Genomic DNA, 19610 nt, shown 5'->3' on the forward strand with positions numbered 1-19610 from the left:
GAAGGGAGGAAGCCTAAATCTGGGGGCTAAAGAGGCTACGTAGGGGACCTGCGTGCGATGCGGAGTTTGGACCCTTTCGGCCATCCCAAGTCTGCTCAACCTGACCCCTGCGCTGGTCTCCCGCCCGTGCGTCCGGCGCGGGCCGCTGTCCACAGTGGGAGGTGCTGAAAGCAAGGAGCGGGCGCGGGGGCGGCGAGGCGGACTGCTCCTCCGAGCGCCCCCCTCCTCGCTCCGCGGCTCCTCCAGCCCTCCCCTCCTCCTGCAGCCATGTTCCACGCTCGAGGAGGGGCGGGGGAAGGGGAGAGGGACGGGGGATCAGGGCGGAGAGAGTCTGCTCTGCCTAGGGGAAGGAGGGGATGAGAGTTGGGGAGAGCAGAGGGAGGAAGAGGCGGGGGCAGCGGCTAGCGAGGAGCCAGCGCTGAGTCCTGCAGTAGGACTCCCAGGAGCCACCATCATGGTGAAGAGGAAGAGCTCCGAGGGCCAGGAGCAAGACAGCGGCCGTGGTATCCCCTTGCCCATCCAGACCTTCCTGTGGCGGCAAACCAGGTGAGGGGCGCAGAGGGCGCACCGCGGGCGCCCAGGGCTGGGGGCGCTCCTGGGGCCGCCTGGGTTGTGATCGCTGCTGCTGAGGCCGCGCCACAGCTTGCAGCTCCCTCTCTGAGGCTGGAAAGCAAGCTCTCCAAACCCGCTTAAAAACACGCATTTAAAAAAATATTTCAGTGAAGTTTGACGACAAGCAGATTGGCAATATACGTTATTTAGGGGGTGAGAGGGCAGAGAGCCTAGGAGGAGGGGGCGGGGAATTAGGGGAGATAATTATGACTGGTTGTGCTCCTGTGTCCAATTTACCCTCCGTCTCCTGCTGTAATTCCAGCCCGTTGACCTGTTGTTTTTCCAGCTCCTGTTTGTCGAATATCTGCTATGCCCACTTGTTAACCATTTTTGCTCGGATCCAGCCAGTGTAATCTTCCTGGTTAAAGCCTCTGAGAAGACTCATTTTTTATAAGAATTTGCTTTTTCCAGAAAAAACAAAACAAAACAAAAAACAACCCTGAAGCCTATTCCAATAAACGGGAAACAAGGTTTCCATTATTATTATTGTTAGAGATTTATCAGATAAGAAATTAGATTCTGAAAATCATAACCCACAAGCTGGGTTCATTTTTCAGTTTTGAGTAAGACTGTACACATGAGTAATGCAATACTTCTGACCACTGGCAATTTAGAATCCAATTAGATAAAAAGTCTTCAGAAAAAGAGTTGATACAGAAAATGTATAAATTCACACCTTTTTCATATATGTAATTGCACATAAAAAAGCAAATGTCAGCTGTTTAACACCTGCTCATTAACAAGGCATAGGGAGGCATGAAATTTGACTTTTGCATGTCTTATCCATTGAAAATGTCATAAGGATGCTCTAATAATAATCTTGCATGTGTTTATAACAATTATCTCTCTTAATTTTTCAGTGCATTTTTGAGGCCTAAACTGGGAAAGCAGTATGAAGCCTCTTGTGTGGTATGTGATATTCATCATTTAATGAGTATTTCCATATATCATGTGGTAATTTGAAAGAATGATGTTAAATGTACTGACTATACATGTTAATTCACTCAGCGAACATTACTGAGTACCTACTATGTGCCAGACACAGTTCTAGATGATGAGATGGAGCAATAATCAAAACAAATAAAGGGTTTGTATTCTACTGGGAGGGGGATGGGACCCTCATAAATAAATAAAATAGATAGCCAGCCAAATGGTGATATATACTATGGAGAAAATTTAAACAAAAAAGGAAATTATAGAGCACTAGGGTGAAGTTTTCATGTTAGAAACAGTGGATAGATAAGGTTTGCCTCCTTATGTGACCCTTGGACAAAGATTTGAAGGAAGGTACTGAGGAATAGCTGAGAGAAGAGGAGAGGGAAAGTGAGTCTGAAGGCCCTAAGTGGGGAGGAGTAGAGCAGAAGAGAGATGGGGAAATAACAGAGAATCAGGAGACAGAGGGCAAGTATAACAGTCAAATCCTTAATCAACAAAATTGAGAAATGTTATCAAATCAACAAGACATTATTTTATGTAGTGGAAGCTCATAAAATGCAAGCCTATGAACTACTCAATGTAATATGCAATATTGAACTTTTATGTCTTCCATTTTTTCTGCAACTCCAAAGTGGATGATATGAAATAATTATAATAATGCTATTAATATTTATGCAAAATAGACTGCACTTGTCCTGAGATTCTAAGGGAATCTCATGACTTAAAAACTGTCTTTTTACAAACTGAAGACAAGATGAAAAACTGTGAAGCAAAATTAAAATGGGTTTTTTACAGACTTTATTAAAAATTGGAGCTCACATAAAGGTCATTACATTGTATATGAAAGTGAAAGTCACTCAGTCATGTCTGACTCTTTGCAACTCCATGTACTGTAGCCTGCCAGGTTCCTCTGTCCATGGAATCCTACAGGGAAGAATAATGGAATGGGTAGCCTATCCTTGGGAGAAGGCAATGGCACCCCGCTCCAGTACTGTTGCCCAGAAAATCCCATGGATGGGGGAGCCTGGTCAGCTGCAGTCCATGGGGTCGCTAAGAGTCAGACATGACTGAGTGACTTCACTTTCACTTTCCACTTTCATGCATCGGAGAAGGAAATGGCAACCCACTCCAGTGTTCTTGCCTGGAGAATCCCATGGACGGAGAAGCCTGGTAGGCTGCAGTCCATAGGGTCGCACAGAGTCGTACACAACTGAAGCGATTTAGCAGCAGCAGCAGCAGCAGCAGCCTATCCTTTCTCCGGGAACTGAACCGAGGTCTCCTGCATTCCAGGCAGATTCTTTACCATCTGGGCTACCAGGGAAGCCCCACATTGTATATATTATAGCCTAAAAGTAGAAACCTACTCATTTGGATATTGCCATGATATTTGCAAATGACCAGACAGAGAACAGATGACCTTCTAGTAAGGAGCTCTGAAATGTGTTAGGGCCACAAACTATTACAGAAGCCAACTGGAAAATTAAACACCCCACTTACACGCACATATATGCACAAAACACACTCAAATAGGAATTTATTTTGTTGCATTTCCTGCTCTTCAAATTGTCACATGTATTTTTTATATCTAACTTTTTAATGGAATTTATTCTACTAAGCTCAGGTTAAAGTAATTTGACACTTGAAATCTCTGAGTCTTTCTCAAACCAAGCTTACAGTTATACTAGCTTAAAATAACCCTGGCTTTTCTCTCTTCTTGGCAAAGATATGTCTGACATTTTAATGTAGTCACATAATATCAAGTAACTGAGTCACATTCATAGCTGCAGATAGATAGTGATATAAGTATAGAAAACAATTTCCCTGGTTTAAAATGACAAAAAGTTATATTAGTAACATTTAAGAAGAAAATGACAGTAAGTATTTAAGGCTTCTTGAGGTTATAAGGTATATAACTTATCCTCTAAAAGTGCATTCATCCAGACTGTGTAAATTCTTTATAATCTTTCAATGTCTAACATATACACCCTTTACTTAATGAATAGTTAGGAACCAAGGGCTGAGGAATTTTAAAGTGTTTGGATCTGCCTTTATCTAGTTTCTTTAAGAAAACCCCAGAGACTACATCTCTGATCGAACTCCTTACCAAACCCTAGCATGCCTTTCATTATGAAAGTGAATTTATTTTTTTTCTTGAGTCAAATGTAAATAGCTTTCTTTGGAGAATCTCTGTATTAAGTCATATTTTTCTTATATATCCTAATAATTCCAATAATTATTGCTAGGCATTGCTAGGCACATGGAATAATTCAGGGACCCCAAAATCAGATCTCTTCTAAGAGGTCTATCTTATTTAACATTTGTTGCACATTCACAAAAATTCTGTCCCTCCGGATACTTTTAAAAAAGATATCTCACCTTGGTCTGCAGCAGGGATAGCTCCTTTAGATGATCCAACAGCATTTTATAAAATACTACTTCTAAATACTTCATATACTTAAATGTTTTCTATTCTTTTTGATGGGAGCTTATTTTGGTGGAAATAAAAATCATTTAATAATTCAAGCAGTATACTTTGGATCAAAAACTTAAAAATGGGTGTTCTCAGTCATGTCCAATTCTTTGCAACCCCATGGAGCCCGCCAGTCTCCTCTGTCCATGGGATTTTTCCAGGCAAGAATATAGAAGTGGGTTTTCATTTTCTTCTCCAGGGGATATTATCGATCCAGGGATCAAACCTCTATCTCTTGACTCCTGCATTGGCAGGCGAGTTCTTTACCACTGGCGCTACTTGGGGCCAGGTGGCGCTAGTGGTAAAAGAGTCTGCTTACCAGTGCAGGAGATATAAGAGAAGCAGCTTCCATCCCTGGATTGGGAAGATTCCCTGGAGTAGGAAGTAGCAACCCACTCCTGTATTCTTGCCTGGAGAATCCCATGGACTGAGGAGCCTGGTGGGCTATAGTCCATAGGATCGCAAAAAGTTGGACATTACTGAAGCGACTTAGCATGCAGGCCAACTGGGAAGCCTGTTTGAAAATGGGTAGATAATAGGAAATTATCGTTGATTCATTTCATGTCAACATGTACAATGAAATGCAATGTGAGTGTTCTGTAAAGAATTTCGACTAGTGGTGTGCAACTTTTTAGGATATACAATACCTTGTCTATTTTTCCACCCATCAGAATATTTAATTTCTTATTTTAATTTTTTTTTTTTTTTGGTGTCTATAGTCCTTTGAACGAGTGTTAGTAGAAAACAAGCTGCATGGCCTCTCTCCAGCCCTCTCTGAAGCCATCCAGAGCATTTCCAGATGGGAACTGGTACAAGCTGCTTTGCCTCATGTCCTCCACTGCACTGCGACCCTGCTGTCAAACAGAAACAAGCTAGGTTGGTGCACCTGCATTTCTTCTTCATAACACACCACTGTCCTCATTCATGGTAACACTCATAATAACACCCACAATAGCAACCTGTATTAGTACTTTCCCAGGCACTTGGCACACATTCTCAATTAATTCTCACAAAATCTCCCTTAGTTTCATATTACTGTTATCTCCATTTTGCCAATGAAGGAACTAGCTCTCCTTTTTAAACTTTTTCATTTTACAAGTAAACTGTGAATATGTCTTCCTTTTGAACATTAGAATGTTGTAGAGAAACTAAGGACTCTCACCTATTCAAGATGAGTTCTAAGCAGAGTTGTCCTTTAGTCCTCCCAGTGTCTAAAGCAACCACCTTCCTGCATTTGGCATGCCCCCCTCCAGCTCTTTTCCCAGCTTTGTAGTACTGTGTGTATGTGTGCATGCCTGCACATATGTGTTATTTTTCTTGCTTATATTATTTTGCAGATTGCTTTTCCCACATAGCATTATGTCCTAGCCATCTAGCCCAAGCTCTTCTTCATCCGGTTCCTTCCCCTTATGTGGATCTTTACTCAAGTGTTACCTTTATAGAGGGGCCTTTCCTAATCACACCAGGTCTTCCCAGGTGGCTCAGTGGATAAAGACTCTACCTGCAATGCAGGAGACTCAGAAGACATGGGTTTGATCCCTAGATTGGGAGTAATGAGCACACATGCATGCAAAATGGAGTAGCTATCTTCAGAACCAATATTCTTAACCATTGTGCTCTTTATTTGGAAATATATGTGGGTATCTGGCTGAAGAGATGTGATGTATGCAGTTTCTTTCCCTGTGGCAACATATTGTTCTGCAAAGATTGCAGCCAGTTAGAAAGTCCCAAAACAAGAATGGACCGTTCTAACAATGGCTGTAAGTGGTGCAGAGAAATGCTAGTGTCTCCCAGGAAATCAAGCCACAGAACCTTAACACAAGGATGTTCTTCCCAGATGCAAGGCTGACATCATTGTCCTGGCCACAGAGTCTGCCTTAACCTGACTGTGTGGTTGTGCAATGCAGGACACCAGGATAAACTGGGTGTTGCTGAGACAAAGCTCCTCCATACCCTGCACTGGATGCTCCTGGAGGCCCCACAGGACTGCAACAGCGAGCGTTTTGGGGGCACAGACCGAGGTTCCAGCTGGGCTGGCAGCAGCAGTGCTTTCGTCCACCAGGTTGAAAACCAGGGTTCTCCAGGGCAACCTTGCCAAAGCACCGCCCATGATGAGGAAGAAAATAACCGAAGGAAGATTTTCCAGAACTCCATGGCTACTGTGGAGCTCTTTGTGTTTCTGTTTGCTCCTCTGGTACACAGGATCAAGGTAAGCAGAAAGCTGATTAGGCTGAAGAGGGACTAGAGGTCAGGTGAGGGTGGGCTTCAGATGATATTTCCGTATTTGTGCGCCCATGTCTTTGTATGAGCTTATAGGAAGAGAGCTTTGTTTCTGTATTAAGATATTAAACATTATCTCAAAACCATGATTCTCCTACTTAAAAATCCTTGATAGTTCTCCATCTGCCCCATGATAATGCCCAACGTATTAAATATGACATATAAGGTCAACCATGATCTGGAGCTGAAGTCCCCTCCGTTGACCACTGCCAATCCCTACTGCCCACCCCATGATAGTTCTGGGAGCCACGTGAACCATTCCCCGAATATGCACTTGCTGTTAGCTCTGCCCTCCTTTTGCTCCATGGCTCTTCAAACTTCAGTGTCATCATTTCCATGAAGCTTTTCCTCTGACCTTCCCCATGGAGACCTAGTCACTATCTCTTTTGTATTTCCAGAACATAATGCAGGGTCTCGAGCAGAAGCTTTTACTTTTTATGTGCTGCAGTCTCTTTGACAGTTTGGTGTACCATGTATGAATTCCTTTTCAAAATATTTTTCAATGCGTAAAATAGAAAACGTATTTCATGGAAACCAATTGTATTAAAATACAGTTATATACAGGTACCCCTTGGATCTGAAAGAGACAATATTATCTTAAGTCACTCTGCTACCACTTTCTAGCTGTGTGATCTAGGTGATCCTACTTAACCTCTTGGATCCTCCATTGCATAAAATTTTGGATATTTAAACACAGGGTGAATATACGTGAAGACACAGTACATGAAAGTACATGGGGAAAAAAATCAAGTAGATGGAAAGAAATCAAGAACTATTTGTTACTTCTGAGAATTAATAAATTGCAACATTCCATCTAAGCGCTCTGATAAAAGATAGAAGGAATCAATATGCTCAAATATTCTATAACAGAATATTAGGATCCTAATGAATGTTTCATTTTTGCAATATATTATATATACGTGATGAAGGAGGAAATGGCAACCCACTCTAGTATTCTTGCCTGGAGAATCCCCATGGAAAGAGGATCCTGGTAGGCTACAGTCCATGGGATCGCAAAGAGTCGAACATGACTAAGCAACTAAGCACATATATATATGAAGGTGGTTGTAAGACCATTAAGAGCCATTATGAGGGCGGATGGACTAGAGAGTCTTTTCATCCATTTTATATTCAGGTAAAATTCACTTTTGATTGATTCTGTCCCATTTCTGGTAGGACTAGAACTGAAATTACCTGTGGACTCCTAAAGTGCTTCACATCCACTGGCCACGTTGTCTATCAAAATTATCAAAAAAAAAAGTTAAATGTGATTTAATTAAATTTCTGCTTTAAAAACATTACACTTTCTATTTTTAAAAGTCTTTGATAAAGGTTACGCTTAATGGAAACATTAACTGAGAGTGTCCCCCTGGCCAATGAGACCTGCAGGACATGAATTCTGCTTGGCTTCATCTCCCTCAATCTTACTGGCCTCTATCTTGTTCCCAAACTTGCAGGCACACCAAAGGCTCACCTTCAAACCCAAGAAGATTGTTTTCGGTTTCAGATCTTGGTTCTGGTTTTTTCCTTCTATTTGAATCATTTACCCCCACCTTCCACCCCAGATTTTCACGTGGTCGTGTTCTTCTCAGCGGTTTACTCACCATGTAGTTGCTACCAACCCAGAAGTACTTCCCTGGCTACTTTAGTGCCACTAGTATATGGTCTACTTTTTTCATTGTTTCCTTCTTTGCACTTATCAGTTCCTGAATTTATTTTTTATGTTTCTTTACATGCTTGTTACCCATCACCCCCACCAAACCCAAGGTTCTTGAACAAAGGGACACTGCCTGTCCAGGTCACAGTGGTATCTGATGTGTCTAGAATAGTGTCTGCATATATGAGACAGTCAATAAATATTTAATGATTGTCACCGAATAAACCCAAGTTACTATCAGAAGCTGATTCAGGTGCTAAAAGTAGCAAATATATGTAGGCACATAGTCCCTTAAATGGAAAGGGCAAGAAAGAAAACTCCTTAAAAAAATAGCCCATAACATATCTATTTGTAAAGAAATATTATCTAGATTAAAAAATGTTTAAGTGTCCAGAATGACTGTAATTTTATTTGGAAACATGCAGAGTGTAAGGTTTGGAAACAGTCCTGAGTTAGAATCCAGTGCTTGCTGCTTTGTATTCTATGTAGAAAGGACATTGAACGATTTAACTTCATTAAGCCTCAGTTTTCTCAAGTATAAATTGAACATGAGAATAATTTTATGGAGTATTGTGAGGATTAAACAAATTAAAGTGCTCACCTGATGCACAAAAAGGCGTTAATAAATGGTAGTATTTAGCTTTGACATTTTATAGCTATCAGCATTATGAATTATGAGTAGAAGAGGAGCCAGATCTTCTTTCAGGGGAGACTACACAGATAGTTGAGAAAAGCTGGCTCAAGGTCCCCAGGTTTACTTCTGGCCTTGGATTGTAGTATTTATAAGGAAGTAAAACAATCCCTATAAAACATGGCACTGTGATTAATACATAGTATTGTATTCTACGATTATTGCTGGCTATTATTACTAGCATTATTGTTCTATCACTTTATTATTGCTATGAGAGAAACATTTTTCTAGATGCCATAGGGAATACAAATATTAATGAGTCAATAGATTTCCCTATAAGGGTTGTTTTTTTTTTTAATCTGAGTGAAGGGTTTGCTTTTTTCAGCGGGGAATGTACAATCCCTTGATCGGGGTTTCTCAGTTGTGGCACCATTGGCATTTGGGGCCAGATAATTCTTTGTCCTGTGCTTTGTAGGGTATTTAATAACATCTCTGGCTTCTACCCACTAGATGCCAGTAACACCTCCTCCCTCTGGTTTGTTGCAAACACAAATGACTCGAGACATTGCCAGATATCCCTAAGGAGTAGGGAGGGGGAGAATTGCCCTGGATTGAGATCCACTGACCTAGAATTTTCATTTGCCTGCTAGTTATCAGGCCCTATCTTCCTTCCATATCCGTGCTCTAGCTGTGTCAACTGCTCCTCATCAGCACCATTAATGGCCCCCTTATTCTTCCATTGCATTTGATCCTCAGAACTCCAGCCCAAGATCAAGACTAAAAGCCACCTTTTCTTTCCAGCCCCAGAGATCTGCATGCTCCTGGGGCAGAAACCAACAGCCGTCTAGACTCGTATGTCTACACATTGTGCCATCAAGCTCCACGTGATGCCCCACTTGTCAGTCCGTTTCTTGTTTCCCTCAAGTCCCCACCCCATGTTCACATAGACAGTGTTGTAGGTTGAAGCTCTTATAGGACATGGTGTTGCGGGAGTAACAAAGGGCTGAAATCCAGTCTAGGCATGAGCCTGTGCTTCCACTTCTCACCTTCCCAGCCCCTTCCACTTGCTTCTGCTTTCCTCTAGTATGTAACAGTTCTCACCTATCATTTCTAATTTTTACAAACACCCACAGGAAGGTAGATTTTACCAAAGAGGAAACTGAAGTCCAGAGGTAATAATCAAGCTCATTAAGTAGGCAAGGTGGGATTCAAATCCAATTCCATCCGACTTTCTACAGAGCTATACTGTTTCTTGGTTTCTGTGCTAGAACTCTTCTAACCAAGGTCATCAACAAGCTTGGGCTATTGAACCTAATCTTTACTTTGCTGTCTCCAATTCATTAAATCTCAGCTGCATTTGAACTTACCTTCATTTCTTCTTGAAGTTTTCCATTCCTCTGGTGACACCAAACTCTGCCAGTTTTCATTGCATCTCTGGCTCTTTCTGCTCTGTCTCCTTTGGGAGCTCATCTTCTTTGCCTGCTCCCTTAACATTGGGATTCCCCAGAGATGCAACCTAGACCCTTTGCACTTCCCACTGTATCTTTTCTTTGGAAGACCTCTTCTCCTGCTTCATTTATTTACCATTTGTGTCCTGATAGGCTGAGATCTAATTTTGTATCTCTAAACTAGTCTTCTCTCCTGGCCTCTAGACCAACTTTTCAACTAGTTTCTCCAAATAGATATCTATAGACATTTCAGATTTCCCCTGGAATGAGCTCTTGTCCTGATGTTCTGTATTTCAGATGATGGACCCATTCACATAAACTCAAAACCTAGGAGCTTCCTTTGATTACTCCTTCATCTTTACCTACACATTCTGCTAATCACAGAGTTCTACACATTTTGTCTCCTAAGTATTTCTAACTTTTTTTTTATCCTTATTCACTCCATAACCCAAACTTTCATCATCTCTTCCTTGGACCTGTTACTTGGGCCATTGTCTAATTGAATTTACAGTCTCCTGGCTTGTCTTCTAAAATCCAACCTTAACACCAAAGTGATCTCTCTAAATGCAGATCTGACTATATCACCAATATGCTTAAAGTAATTTGTTAATTTATCGCTATACAGAGGGTGAAACTCTAGATTCTTGGTGTGATAACTGGGGCCTCCATGTTTTGTGTTTTTTTGGCTACCTCTCCTGCCTATGAGCTCCAAATGCTTGAAGTCTCCCTGAGAATATAACGTGGTTTATTCCAAACCTGTTTTCATGCTGGTCATGTTACCTGGAATGCCCTCATAACCTACATTTCTGCCTAGAAAATTCCTACTCATTCTTTATGATTTCATTCAAGATCTAGGCTCCCCTCTTCTCTATCTGTATAATATTTTAAATGTATTTTTATTGTTATTTTTAGTTTATTTGTTATTCTTATCTCTTTGTGTGTCCATCTCTCCCACTAGATTCCAAAAGGTTTGAGAATAGAAATTATCATTGTATCTGGGGTAGTTAACATTAATGTTTGTGCTTTGTAGATATTTAATAAATATTTGTTGAATGAACTAGTTTACTAATTAACAAATACATCTAAATGACTCATTCTTTTGTAGGACAGTGTATAATTCAATGGATTGTTATACTTTTAACTTAAAACTAGCTCAAATATTATATAAGAAAATTAATATTCAAATATTCTGTCAAGTATTATAATTTTAGGCCAAATTTAAATGATGACATGTGTTACAACTAAGGAATCCCTTTAAATGTGCTGTCAGTATTTTCTTGATTTGATTATATTCACTTATTCCTTCAATAAATATTTATTGGATGCCTACTGAATGCTAGGCACTATTCAAAGTGCTGGAGAAACTGCAGGGAATTAAACAAAATACAAGCCCTCAAGGAGATTTTTATAAAATTCATATGTCTAAAGTAAACAACTTTAAAACAGAATTCAAAATAATAGTTGTTTAAGCAGATGTCTCTAAGCTACTAGAAAACACATTTAGAATTGCTTCATGTCATCACGGAAACAGATTTTCATTGCAAGCTAGAAAAGAAACTGTAATGTGGAAATGTTGATTTTTTGAATGCTTACACCTTCTGGTTTTTCTTAGAACCTTTCCAGACCATTCACCCCACAGCTATTTGAATGATAAAGAGCACCTTCTCCAACTACAGAGCTTCTGTTCATGTGTGCATATATCACACTGAGTGAGCCATTGAAGGGGACTCTAGAGGTGGAGTTAGCTTTCAGAGTTTATGCGTTCCTCCAGCTTAAAAGAATGTACAAAGGAACATATCTACATAAGAGTTGGCCATAGCTTCTGCAGGTATTTGGGTCTAAAGAATGATCAGATTGAGCTGGTATTATTTGGAGAGTCTAATATATGTTCAGTTAATCAAAAATTATGTATTGATATTCAAGGAAAAATACACGGAAGGAGATCTCAATTTATCTTCAAGAAATATACAGCCTAGCTGGAAGTATATCAAACAAAAAACAAAATAATGACAGTGACTGTCACTGAGTGGTAATTGTCACATTAAGAGAGCAGATGTTAAAAGCCAGGATGTCAGTTTAAGAGAACTCACTTCCTGTTGCCATGTCCATTGGAGTTTTGTGCCAAGATTACTTAGAAGAAACATGGAAGAGAACCCATCTCTGCAACTAAGAAATTATCAAAACCTGATGAATTGAGCATTCTACATTTCTGGAGATAAATCTGATATACTCTGCACACTGTTAATTCCTTGCTTGCTGGATCTAATACCTTACATGATACCAAGCAGTCTTCCCCATGATTATTTCAAAGGAAGAGGGATTCTTTCCCTTTAACTTTAGACCTGTCCATCTAGTTGTTTACTCAATAAGTCTAGTTGAAAGTCTAATAGACCTCTCAACCTTAACATGTCTAAAACTAGACTCCTGATATCCCCAGACTTGTTTCTTCTTCATCTTGCCCATCCTTATCAGTGACAAGGCCCAAGATCTTTGACATCTTTTTCTCCTACACTCCACCTCTAGTCTGGAGAAGGCAATGGCACCCCACTCCAGTACTCTTGCCTGGAAAACCCCATGGATGGAGGAGCCTGGTAGGCTGCAGTACATGGGGTATCTAAGAGTCGGACACGACTGAGCGGCTTCACTTTCACATTTCACTTTCATGCATTGGAGAAGGAAATGGCAACCCACTCCAGTGTTCTTGCTTGGAGAATCCCAGGGACGGGGGAGCCTGTGGGCTGCCGTCTCTGGGGTCGCACAGAGTCAGACATGACTGAAGCGACTTAGCAGTAGCAGCAGCAGCCACCTCTAGTCAGTCAGCATCTGCCCTCTACTAATTTTATCCTCTACTAACCCCTTAGTCTAATGATCTTTCACCTACATGATAATAATAGCTTCCTAAATTCTCTGTCTCCACCCTTGCCCTTTCTCAAACTATTCTCAATAGTCTGGGTGATCCTATCAAAACATATATCAAGTCATGTCATTCTACTACTCAAAATCCCTGCAGTGGCTTCTCATGTTACTCAGTAATTGCTGACGTGCTTACTAAACCAGTCAGTCCTAAAGGAAATTAGTCCTGAATATTCACTGGGAGGACTGATGCTGAAACTGAAACTCCAATACTTTGGCCACCTAATGCAAAGAACTGACTCATTGGAAAAGACCCTGATGCTGGGAAAGATTGAAGGCAGGAGAAGGGGATGACAGAAGATGAGTTGGTTGGATGGCATCACCGACTCGATGGACATGAGTTTGAGCAAGCTCTGGGAGTTGGTGATGGACAGGGAAACCTGGTGTGCTACAGTGCGTGGGGTGATAAAGAGTTGGACACAACTGAGTGACTGAACTGAACTTGCTATGACCCATCAGGCTATATTATTTGAAACTCAATAATGTCCCTGATCTTATTTTTTCTACTCTTCTGTCATTCACTTGACTCCAGGCTCACGGTCTCTTGGCTGTTTCTTGACACATGAGACATACCTAGGACCCTTACACCTGCTGATCCCTTTTTATAAAATGCATTTTCAGGAAATAGCTACATGGCAGCTCCTTCATTTCATTCAGATCCTACTCCAAAATCACCTGCACAAGAAGGCCTTCCCTGGCCTTTCTGTCTAAAACATTGACACCTTGCCTGCCATTTTTCTCCTTCTGCTTTACTTCTCCTTTGCACTGGGGAGCAGAGATTTTTTTTGTATGCTTTGTTCCCTGTTGTATTCCAGAACCTCGAATAGGACCAGGTACACGGTAGGTGGTCTGTAAACATTTGTAGAATGACAGTTGAATGAATTTGACCAAATGCTTTATATGCTTTTCCAATATGGCCACTAGATGCTTCTCCATAATGAGTACCACTGTGGTGCCAGGATCTTGGTCTGTAGTTTAGAGACCCCTCTATACCAACACAGAGATTTATTCAGGGATTTCAGCTAGTCTTTCCAGTTGAGGCTTCCTTTGATAGTGAGCTGCATTGATTCACCATTTGCAGAATCCTTTTCTTCCCAACTTTTTCAATTTTTTGCTAGCTCTCGTTCTTCTAGATCAGTGGTTTTCAACCGTAGCTAACATGAGAGTCACTAGGGGGAACTTAAGCAAATCTCACAGTGATTCTAACTTAATTGGTCTGGTTAGGGGAAGAAGTGAGACCTGAGCCTCCTAGGTTTTAAAAGCTCCCTGGGTGATTATACTATATACAAGCCAGGGTTGCAAATCACCACCCTAAGTGAATTTCTGGGTCTCAGTTGTGCTCATTAATCTGCAGTCCGATTCTCTCTGCTTTCATGTCTATGTTGATTTGAGAGGCTGCATTGTTGAAAATGTAACCTCAGAGTGTTATATGTTTGTACTTATGCAACTGCATTTTAAACATCTCAGCCACTCAAAGTGGTGTAATGATGAAGCAGAGAATGTGCTTCCTGGCAGAGACTTTCAGTGGTAGGCAAATTAAATGAGTATGGGTTGTAAAGTCAGTACAATTCAGCAACTATTTATTGAGCACCTATTGTGCACCCAATGCCTAACACTGAATTTAGTATTGTGATGGTGACAGAGATTGTGGAGGAGGAGAATGCTGGCTACATCTCTGCCCTCAGGGAATTAGATTGTTGAGAAGGCAACAAACAAAATAATATACTAAGAAGGGTCTAACTGTAGGTTACTGATTCCCTGAAATGCAAGAACAAGAGATGGACTGGAGAATAGAAAGTCAAAATGGCCAGCATCTGAGGATATTTTGTCTGAGCCACCAGGGAAGCCCATGAGAGAGAAAGAGGACAATTAAATCATTAAGAGGGATAATATCAATATAAATAGCCATAAGTAAAGAGATCTGCCTAGGCCCTTGAAATGAAAAGGACTCAATGAGTGCTAGTAGAAAACAATAATTTGTATTTTGTGCTCTGTCCAAAGTTCCATTTTAATTAATTACTAATTTTGCTTAAAGGAGATCACCATGATTTTTGTAGTAATTATGATGATGGTGTGTGTGTGCTCAGTTGTGTCCAACTCTCTGCGGCCCCATGGACTGTAGCTCACCAGGCTCCTCTGTCCATGGAATTTTCCAAGCAAGAATTCTGGAGAAGGTTGCCATTTCCACTTCTAGGGTAACTTCCCGACCTAGAGATCAACGTGAATTTCTCCTGTGTCTCCTACTTTGGCAGGCGGATTCTTTACCATTGCACAACCCATTATGATGATAATTTAAGCCTATTGATTTATCTGAGTGAGGAAGGAAGATCTTGAAGATCAGCCTACTTTGAAAATAATCTTATGAATGATATTCTTTTTTAATACAAGCTTAAAAAATTACTTTCTGTTTGTAGTTATTACAAAATATTGGCAGTATTCCCCATGTTGCACAATACACCCTTGAACCTATCTTATACACAATAGTTTGTGCCACAAACTATTGGGTGAAAGATGTTAATTGTTGCATTGACTGTTCCCTTCAGCCAGTTCTTGGACATAGATCTTCCTTCCCTTCTTCTAGGAATCTGACCTCACATTTCGACTGGCCAGTGGACTTGTCATATGGCAGCCCATGTGGGAACACAGACAGCCTGAAGTCTCCGGCTTCACAGCACTGGTGAAGCCCATCAGGAACATCATTACAGGTTTGTGACTCAAACACCTAGTGTGATGGTCTCAGCATACGTAGGAATGAAGGTGATGGGTGATTCACTCTTAAGAAACCAAGAGGAAGAAAATTCCTCCAGGGAGTTATCTAGGGGCCCCTGGGTGTAGGGTTCATTTACATGATGAGAAACTCTAAACCAGGAGCACATGCTGTGGTATTACCAAAGTATGACTTTGGGTAAGTCATTCAAACTTCCTGTGCCTCCATTTCCTCATCTGTAACATGGGAGTTATAGGTATAACTCCCATATAAATATAGTGTAACAAGCACTTACAGGATTATGATGAAGAATAAATGAGCTGATATATGTAAAATTGCTTAGAAGAATGCCAGGCACATAGGAAATAAATAAGTGGCAGCCATTATTATTATTACATCTTAATCATAATTATGATGGATGGAGTAGCAGCTCCTTAACAATCTTGCTTTAGTGGAGGTTTGTTGTTGTTTGCTGTCAAAGCATTTCACTACTGGGATTGTCTAATGAAACAGTCCTATTGTTGAACTGTAGAAAGAGTACAACATGATAGCTTGAAAAGTGCCTGGAAAGTTCATGCTTCACCCCAGATCTTTTATCATGTATATAACCTAACCTCCCCCAAGTGCTTTCATTTCTTTAAAGTTTTAGTTGCTAAGTTGTGTCTGACTCTTTGCGACCGCATGGACTATAGCCTGCCAGGCTCCTCTGTCCATGGAGTTCTCCAGGCAAGAATACTGGAATGGATAGCCTATCCCTTTTCCAGCAGATCTTTCCAACCCAGGAATCGAACCAAGGTCTCCTGTGTTGCAGGCGGATTCTTTACCAACTGAGCTGTCAGGGAAGCCCCAGATTCCTTGTTCCTTATCGTTTTCATCTGTAAAATGGGTCTGGTAATATACCATAAGCTATTATAGGGATTATTATAAGTATTAAATGAGTTGATACATGTGAAAACACTTAGAACTTGACAGATATTAGGTACTGTGTGTGCTCAGTCACTCGATCTTGTCTGACTCTTTGCGACCACATAGACTGCAGCCCAATAGAATCCTCTGTCCATGGGATTTCCCAGGCAAGAATACTGGAGTGGATTGCCATTTCCTACTCCAGGGGATTTTCTCACCCAGGGATTGAACCCACATCTCCTGCGTATCCTGCATTGGCAGGCTGATTCTTTACCACTGAGTTATCTGGGAAGCTCATGTTAGGTACTATGTAGATATTAACTGTTATAATTTTCAGTATGGCTAATTTTTTTAGCACCTTAACCTATCGAGTTGGACTGAATAGATGAAGAAATCTATATTGATAACCTAAAAATGCAAAGATTTTTTCATTGGTTGTTTGATTTCTCTTACAATACATGCTATTAAATGTCTTCTTTCAAGGTTTTAACCATCTATTAAAATGGGTTTTTGATTCAAAAAAAAGATGAACTTCCCTGATGGCTCAGATGGTAAAGAATCTGCCTGCAGTGCAAGAGACCCAGGTTCGATCCCTGAGTCAGGAAGATCCCCTGGAGGAAGAAATGGCAACCCACTCCAGTATTCTTGCCTGGAGAGTTCCATGGACAGAGGAGCCTTGTGGGTTACAGTCCATGGGGTTGAAAAGAGGTGGACACAACTGAACACGCATGCACACATTGAAACATATATGTTACCATATGTAAAAAACAAAAGAAAAAAGGAAATAAAATACCTTACATAACTTATATAAACTTATAAAATTTGTGATGGGATTTCATCCGTATTTGCAGCTAAGAGAAGCTCTCCTATCAATAGTCAAAGTCAGACCTGTGAATCACCAAATCAAGACACAAGACACCGAGAGGTGAGTATATTATAACCATGAGAAGAAAGGTAGATATTCCTTGAACATGGCGAGGTTTGAAGGGTAGGATTTGACCAGTGCTTTATCTCAGTAGCTAGCAGGTAACGTTTAATAAATGTTAGTTATCATTATTCATTCCACATTAAAGTATCTTGTTCTCAATTACTGAATCTCCTAATATTTGCTAGGCAACCCTAATATAAGTAAAATAATACTACAGCAGGTGTGGAGGAGGAAGTAGAGAGGAGGCTTAAGACGCAGTCCTACCCCTAAGGAAACTAAAGTTTAAAGACAAATCCACATGAAACAGAAGATGTGTAATGAAACAGTATAAAGTAAATTCACCATGCACTACTTGATTCAGAAAAGAAAGAAATGAAGGCCAGAGTAGTTCAAAGTCACATAGAAATGCATACCATCATTAATTTAATATGTGTTAGATGACCTGCTTTGTCTTTCAGTTCAACATGTGGAAAATACAGTTTACGGTTATCCATCAAAATTGAATCCTCTTTCCAACTCATGCATTATTGCCAGGATTATTATTATTATGCATTATCATCATCCTTTTTACCCTCAAAACTGAAAATGTTAACATCTTAGTATGTCTCCTACAGAGCAATTGCTAAGTATAGACACTGTGATTTATATGCTGCTGCTACTGCTGCCGGAGAAGGCAATGGAAGCCCACTCCAGTACTCTTGCCTGGAAAATCCCGTGGATGGAGAAGTCTGCTGCTGCTGCTGCTCCTGTTACTAAGTCACTTCAGTCGTGTCCGACTCTGTGCGACCCCAGAGACGGCAGCCCACCGGGCTCCCCTGTCCCTGGGATTCTCCAGGCAAGAACACTGGAGTGGGTTGCCATTTCCTTCTCCAGTGCATGAAAGTGAAAAGTGAAAGTGAAGTCACTCAGTCGTGTCCGACTCTTAGCGACCCCACGGACTGCAGCCTACCAGACTCCTCTGTCAATGGGATTTTCCAGGCAAGAGTACCGGAGTGGGGTGCCATTGCCTTCTCCAGTGATTTAAATGCTATATTTCATCTATTCTCAGATGTAAATTTTTTCACTTTTAACACATTTGAAATATAGTGTATTTTTCATGATCTTTGGCCTCTTACATCTCTCTGCCTGGTAGAAATCTTGTTGTGATTGTCATTCTTGTGCAGCAAAATGTGATCATTTCAGCATCTAAGTTTGCAGTATAAGGGTCAGTGGCTTAGGAGAATGTCAGAGGGGATAGTGGAACACTCTTTTAAGAAATAACACTCTTGATGGAGCATAAGTTATTCTATAGGAAAAATATATGTCAACAGCTCTGAGTTGAAATTTATAAATGTTAAAACATTTTAGGAATACCTACACCAATTTATTTCACTTATATTTTCCTTTTTACATATACATGGGATATATTTATACTTCTCAAGAGGCTCAGTGGTAAAGAATCCACCTGCCAATGCAGGATATACAGGAGATTTAGATTCGATCCCTGGGTTGGGAAGATACCCTGGAGAAGGAAATGGTAACCCACTCCAGTATTCTTGCCTGGAAAATTCCATGGACAGAGGAGCCTGGTGGATTACAGTCTGTAGGGTCGCAAAGAGTCACACAAAAACTGAGTGTGCACATGCATGGGGTGGATATATGATCAAAAGATCTGCATAAATAAGGTTAAGTAGACCTTTTTAATAACTATAAAATAAAAAGTCCTCACTACTAAGAACTTAACAGAATTTTTTTAGATCATACATAAAATAACGGTGTCTTATAACTGAAGACATCTTAGATACAGTGAAATACATAAATTCAACATTTCAGTCTTTTTAATCCTCTCCATTTGATTTCTTGCTGAGTTATATTGTTTTCTTTTCATTCTGTTGCTCAGATGTGCACTGCTATCTTCTAAATCTAGGTCTTCCTATGTAGATTGCAGCTGAAATGACCTGATTGGACTTTCTACTTCTAGCCTCTTCTGCTTCATATAAATATCGTTCATAATGCCTGATTATTCTTCCTAATGCATCATTTATTTATTAGCTCATCATTCCACAGAGGCTCATTATATACGAGGCACTGTCCTTTTATTGCCTCCTTTCCTCCTTAGGTGCCTTTAGTGGGTCCCCTCACC

At 40.5% G+C, this 19610-nt stretch overlaps 1 protein-coding gene across 15 annotated transcripts in view; it reads left to right on the forward strand.

Moving 5' to 3' along the window:
* The first annotated feature begins 360 nt into the window (after window positions 1-360).
* Window positions 361-19610, forward strand: part of UNC80 (unc-80 homolog, NALCN channel complex subunit) — a 231296-nt gene continuing 212046 nt past the window's right edge. For 10 of the 15 annotated variants that reach the window (XM_070771381.1, XM_070771414.1, XM_070771428.1 and 7 more), the window contains exons 1-6: window positions 361-546; window positions 1473-1521; window positions 4738-4894; window positions 5926-6227; window positions 15529-15652; window positions 17412-17485. In XM_070771381.1, coding sequence (XP_070627482.1) covers window positions 455-546; window positions 1473-1521; window positions 4738-4894; window positions 5926-6227; window positions 15529-15652; window positions 17412-17485 — 798 coding nt within the window. In that variant the 5' untranslated portion in view covers window positions 361-454. The remainder of the gene's footprint in view (window positions 547-1472; window positions 1522-4737; window positions 4895-5925; window positions 6228-15528; window positions 15653-17411; window positions 17486-19610) is intronic. The other 5 variants (XM_070771437.1, XM_070771420.1, XM_070771423.1 and 2 more) reach the window with 2 other exon arrangements.

The sequence above is a fragment of the Bos indicus genome, chromosome 2 (assembly GCF_029378745.1).
Source record: "Bos indicus isolate NIAB-ARS_2022 breed Sahiwal x Tharparkar chromosome 2, NIAB-ARS_B.indTharparkar_mat_pri_1.0, whole genome shotgun sequence".
Taxonomy (NCBI): domain Eukaryota; kingdom Metazoa; phylum Chordata; class Mammalia; order Artiodactyla; family Bovidae; genus Bos; species Bos indicus.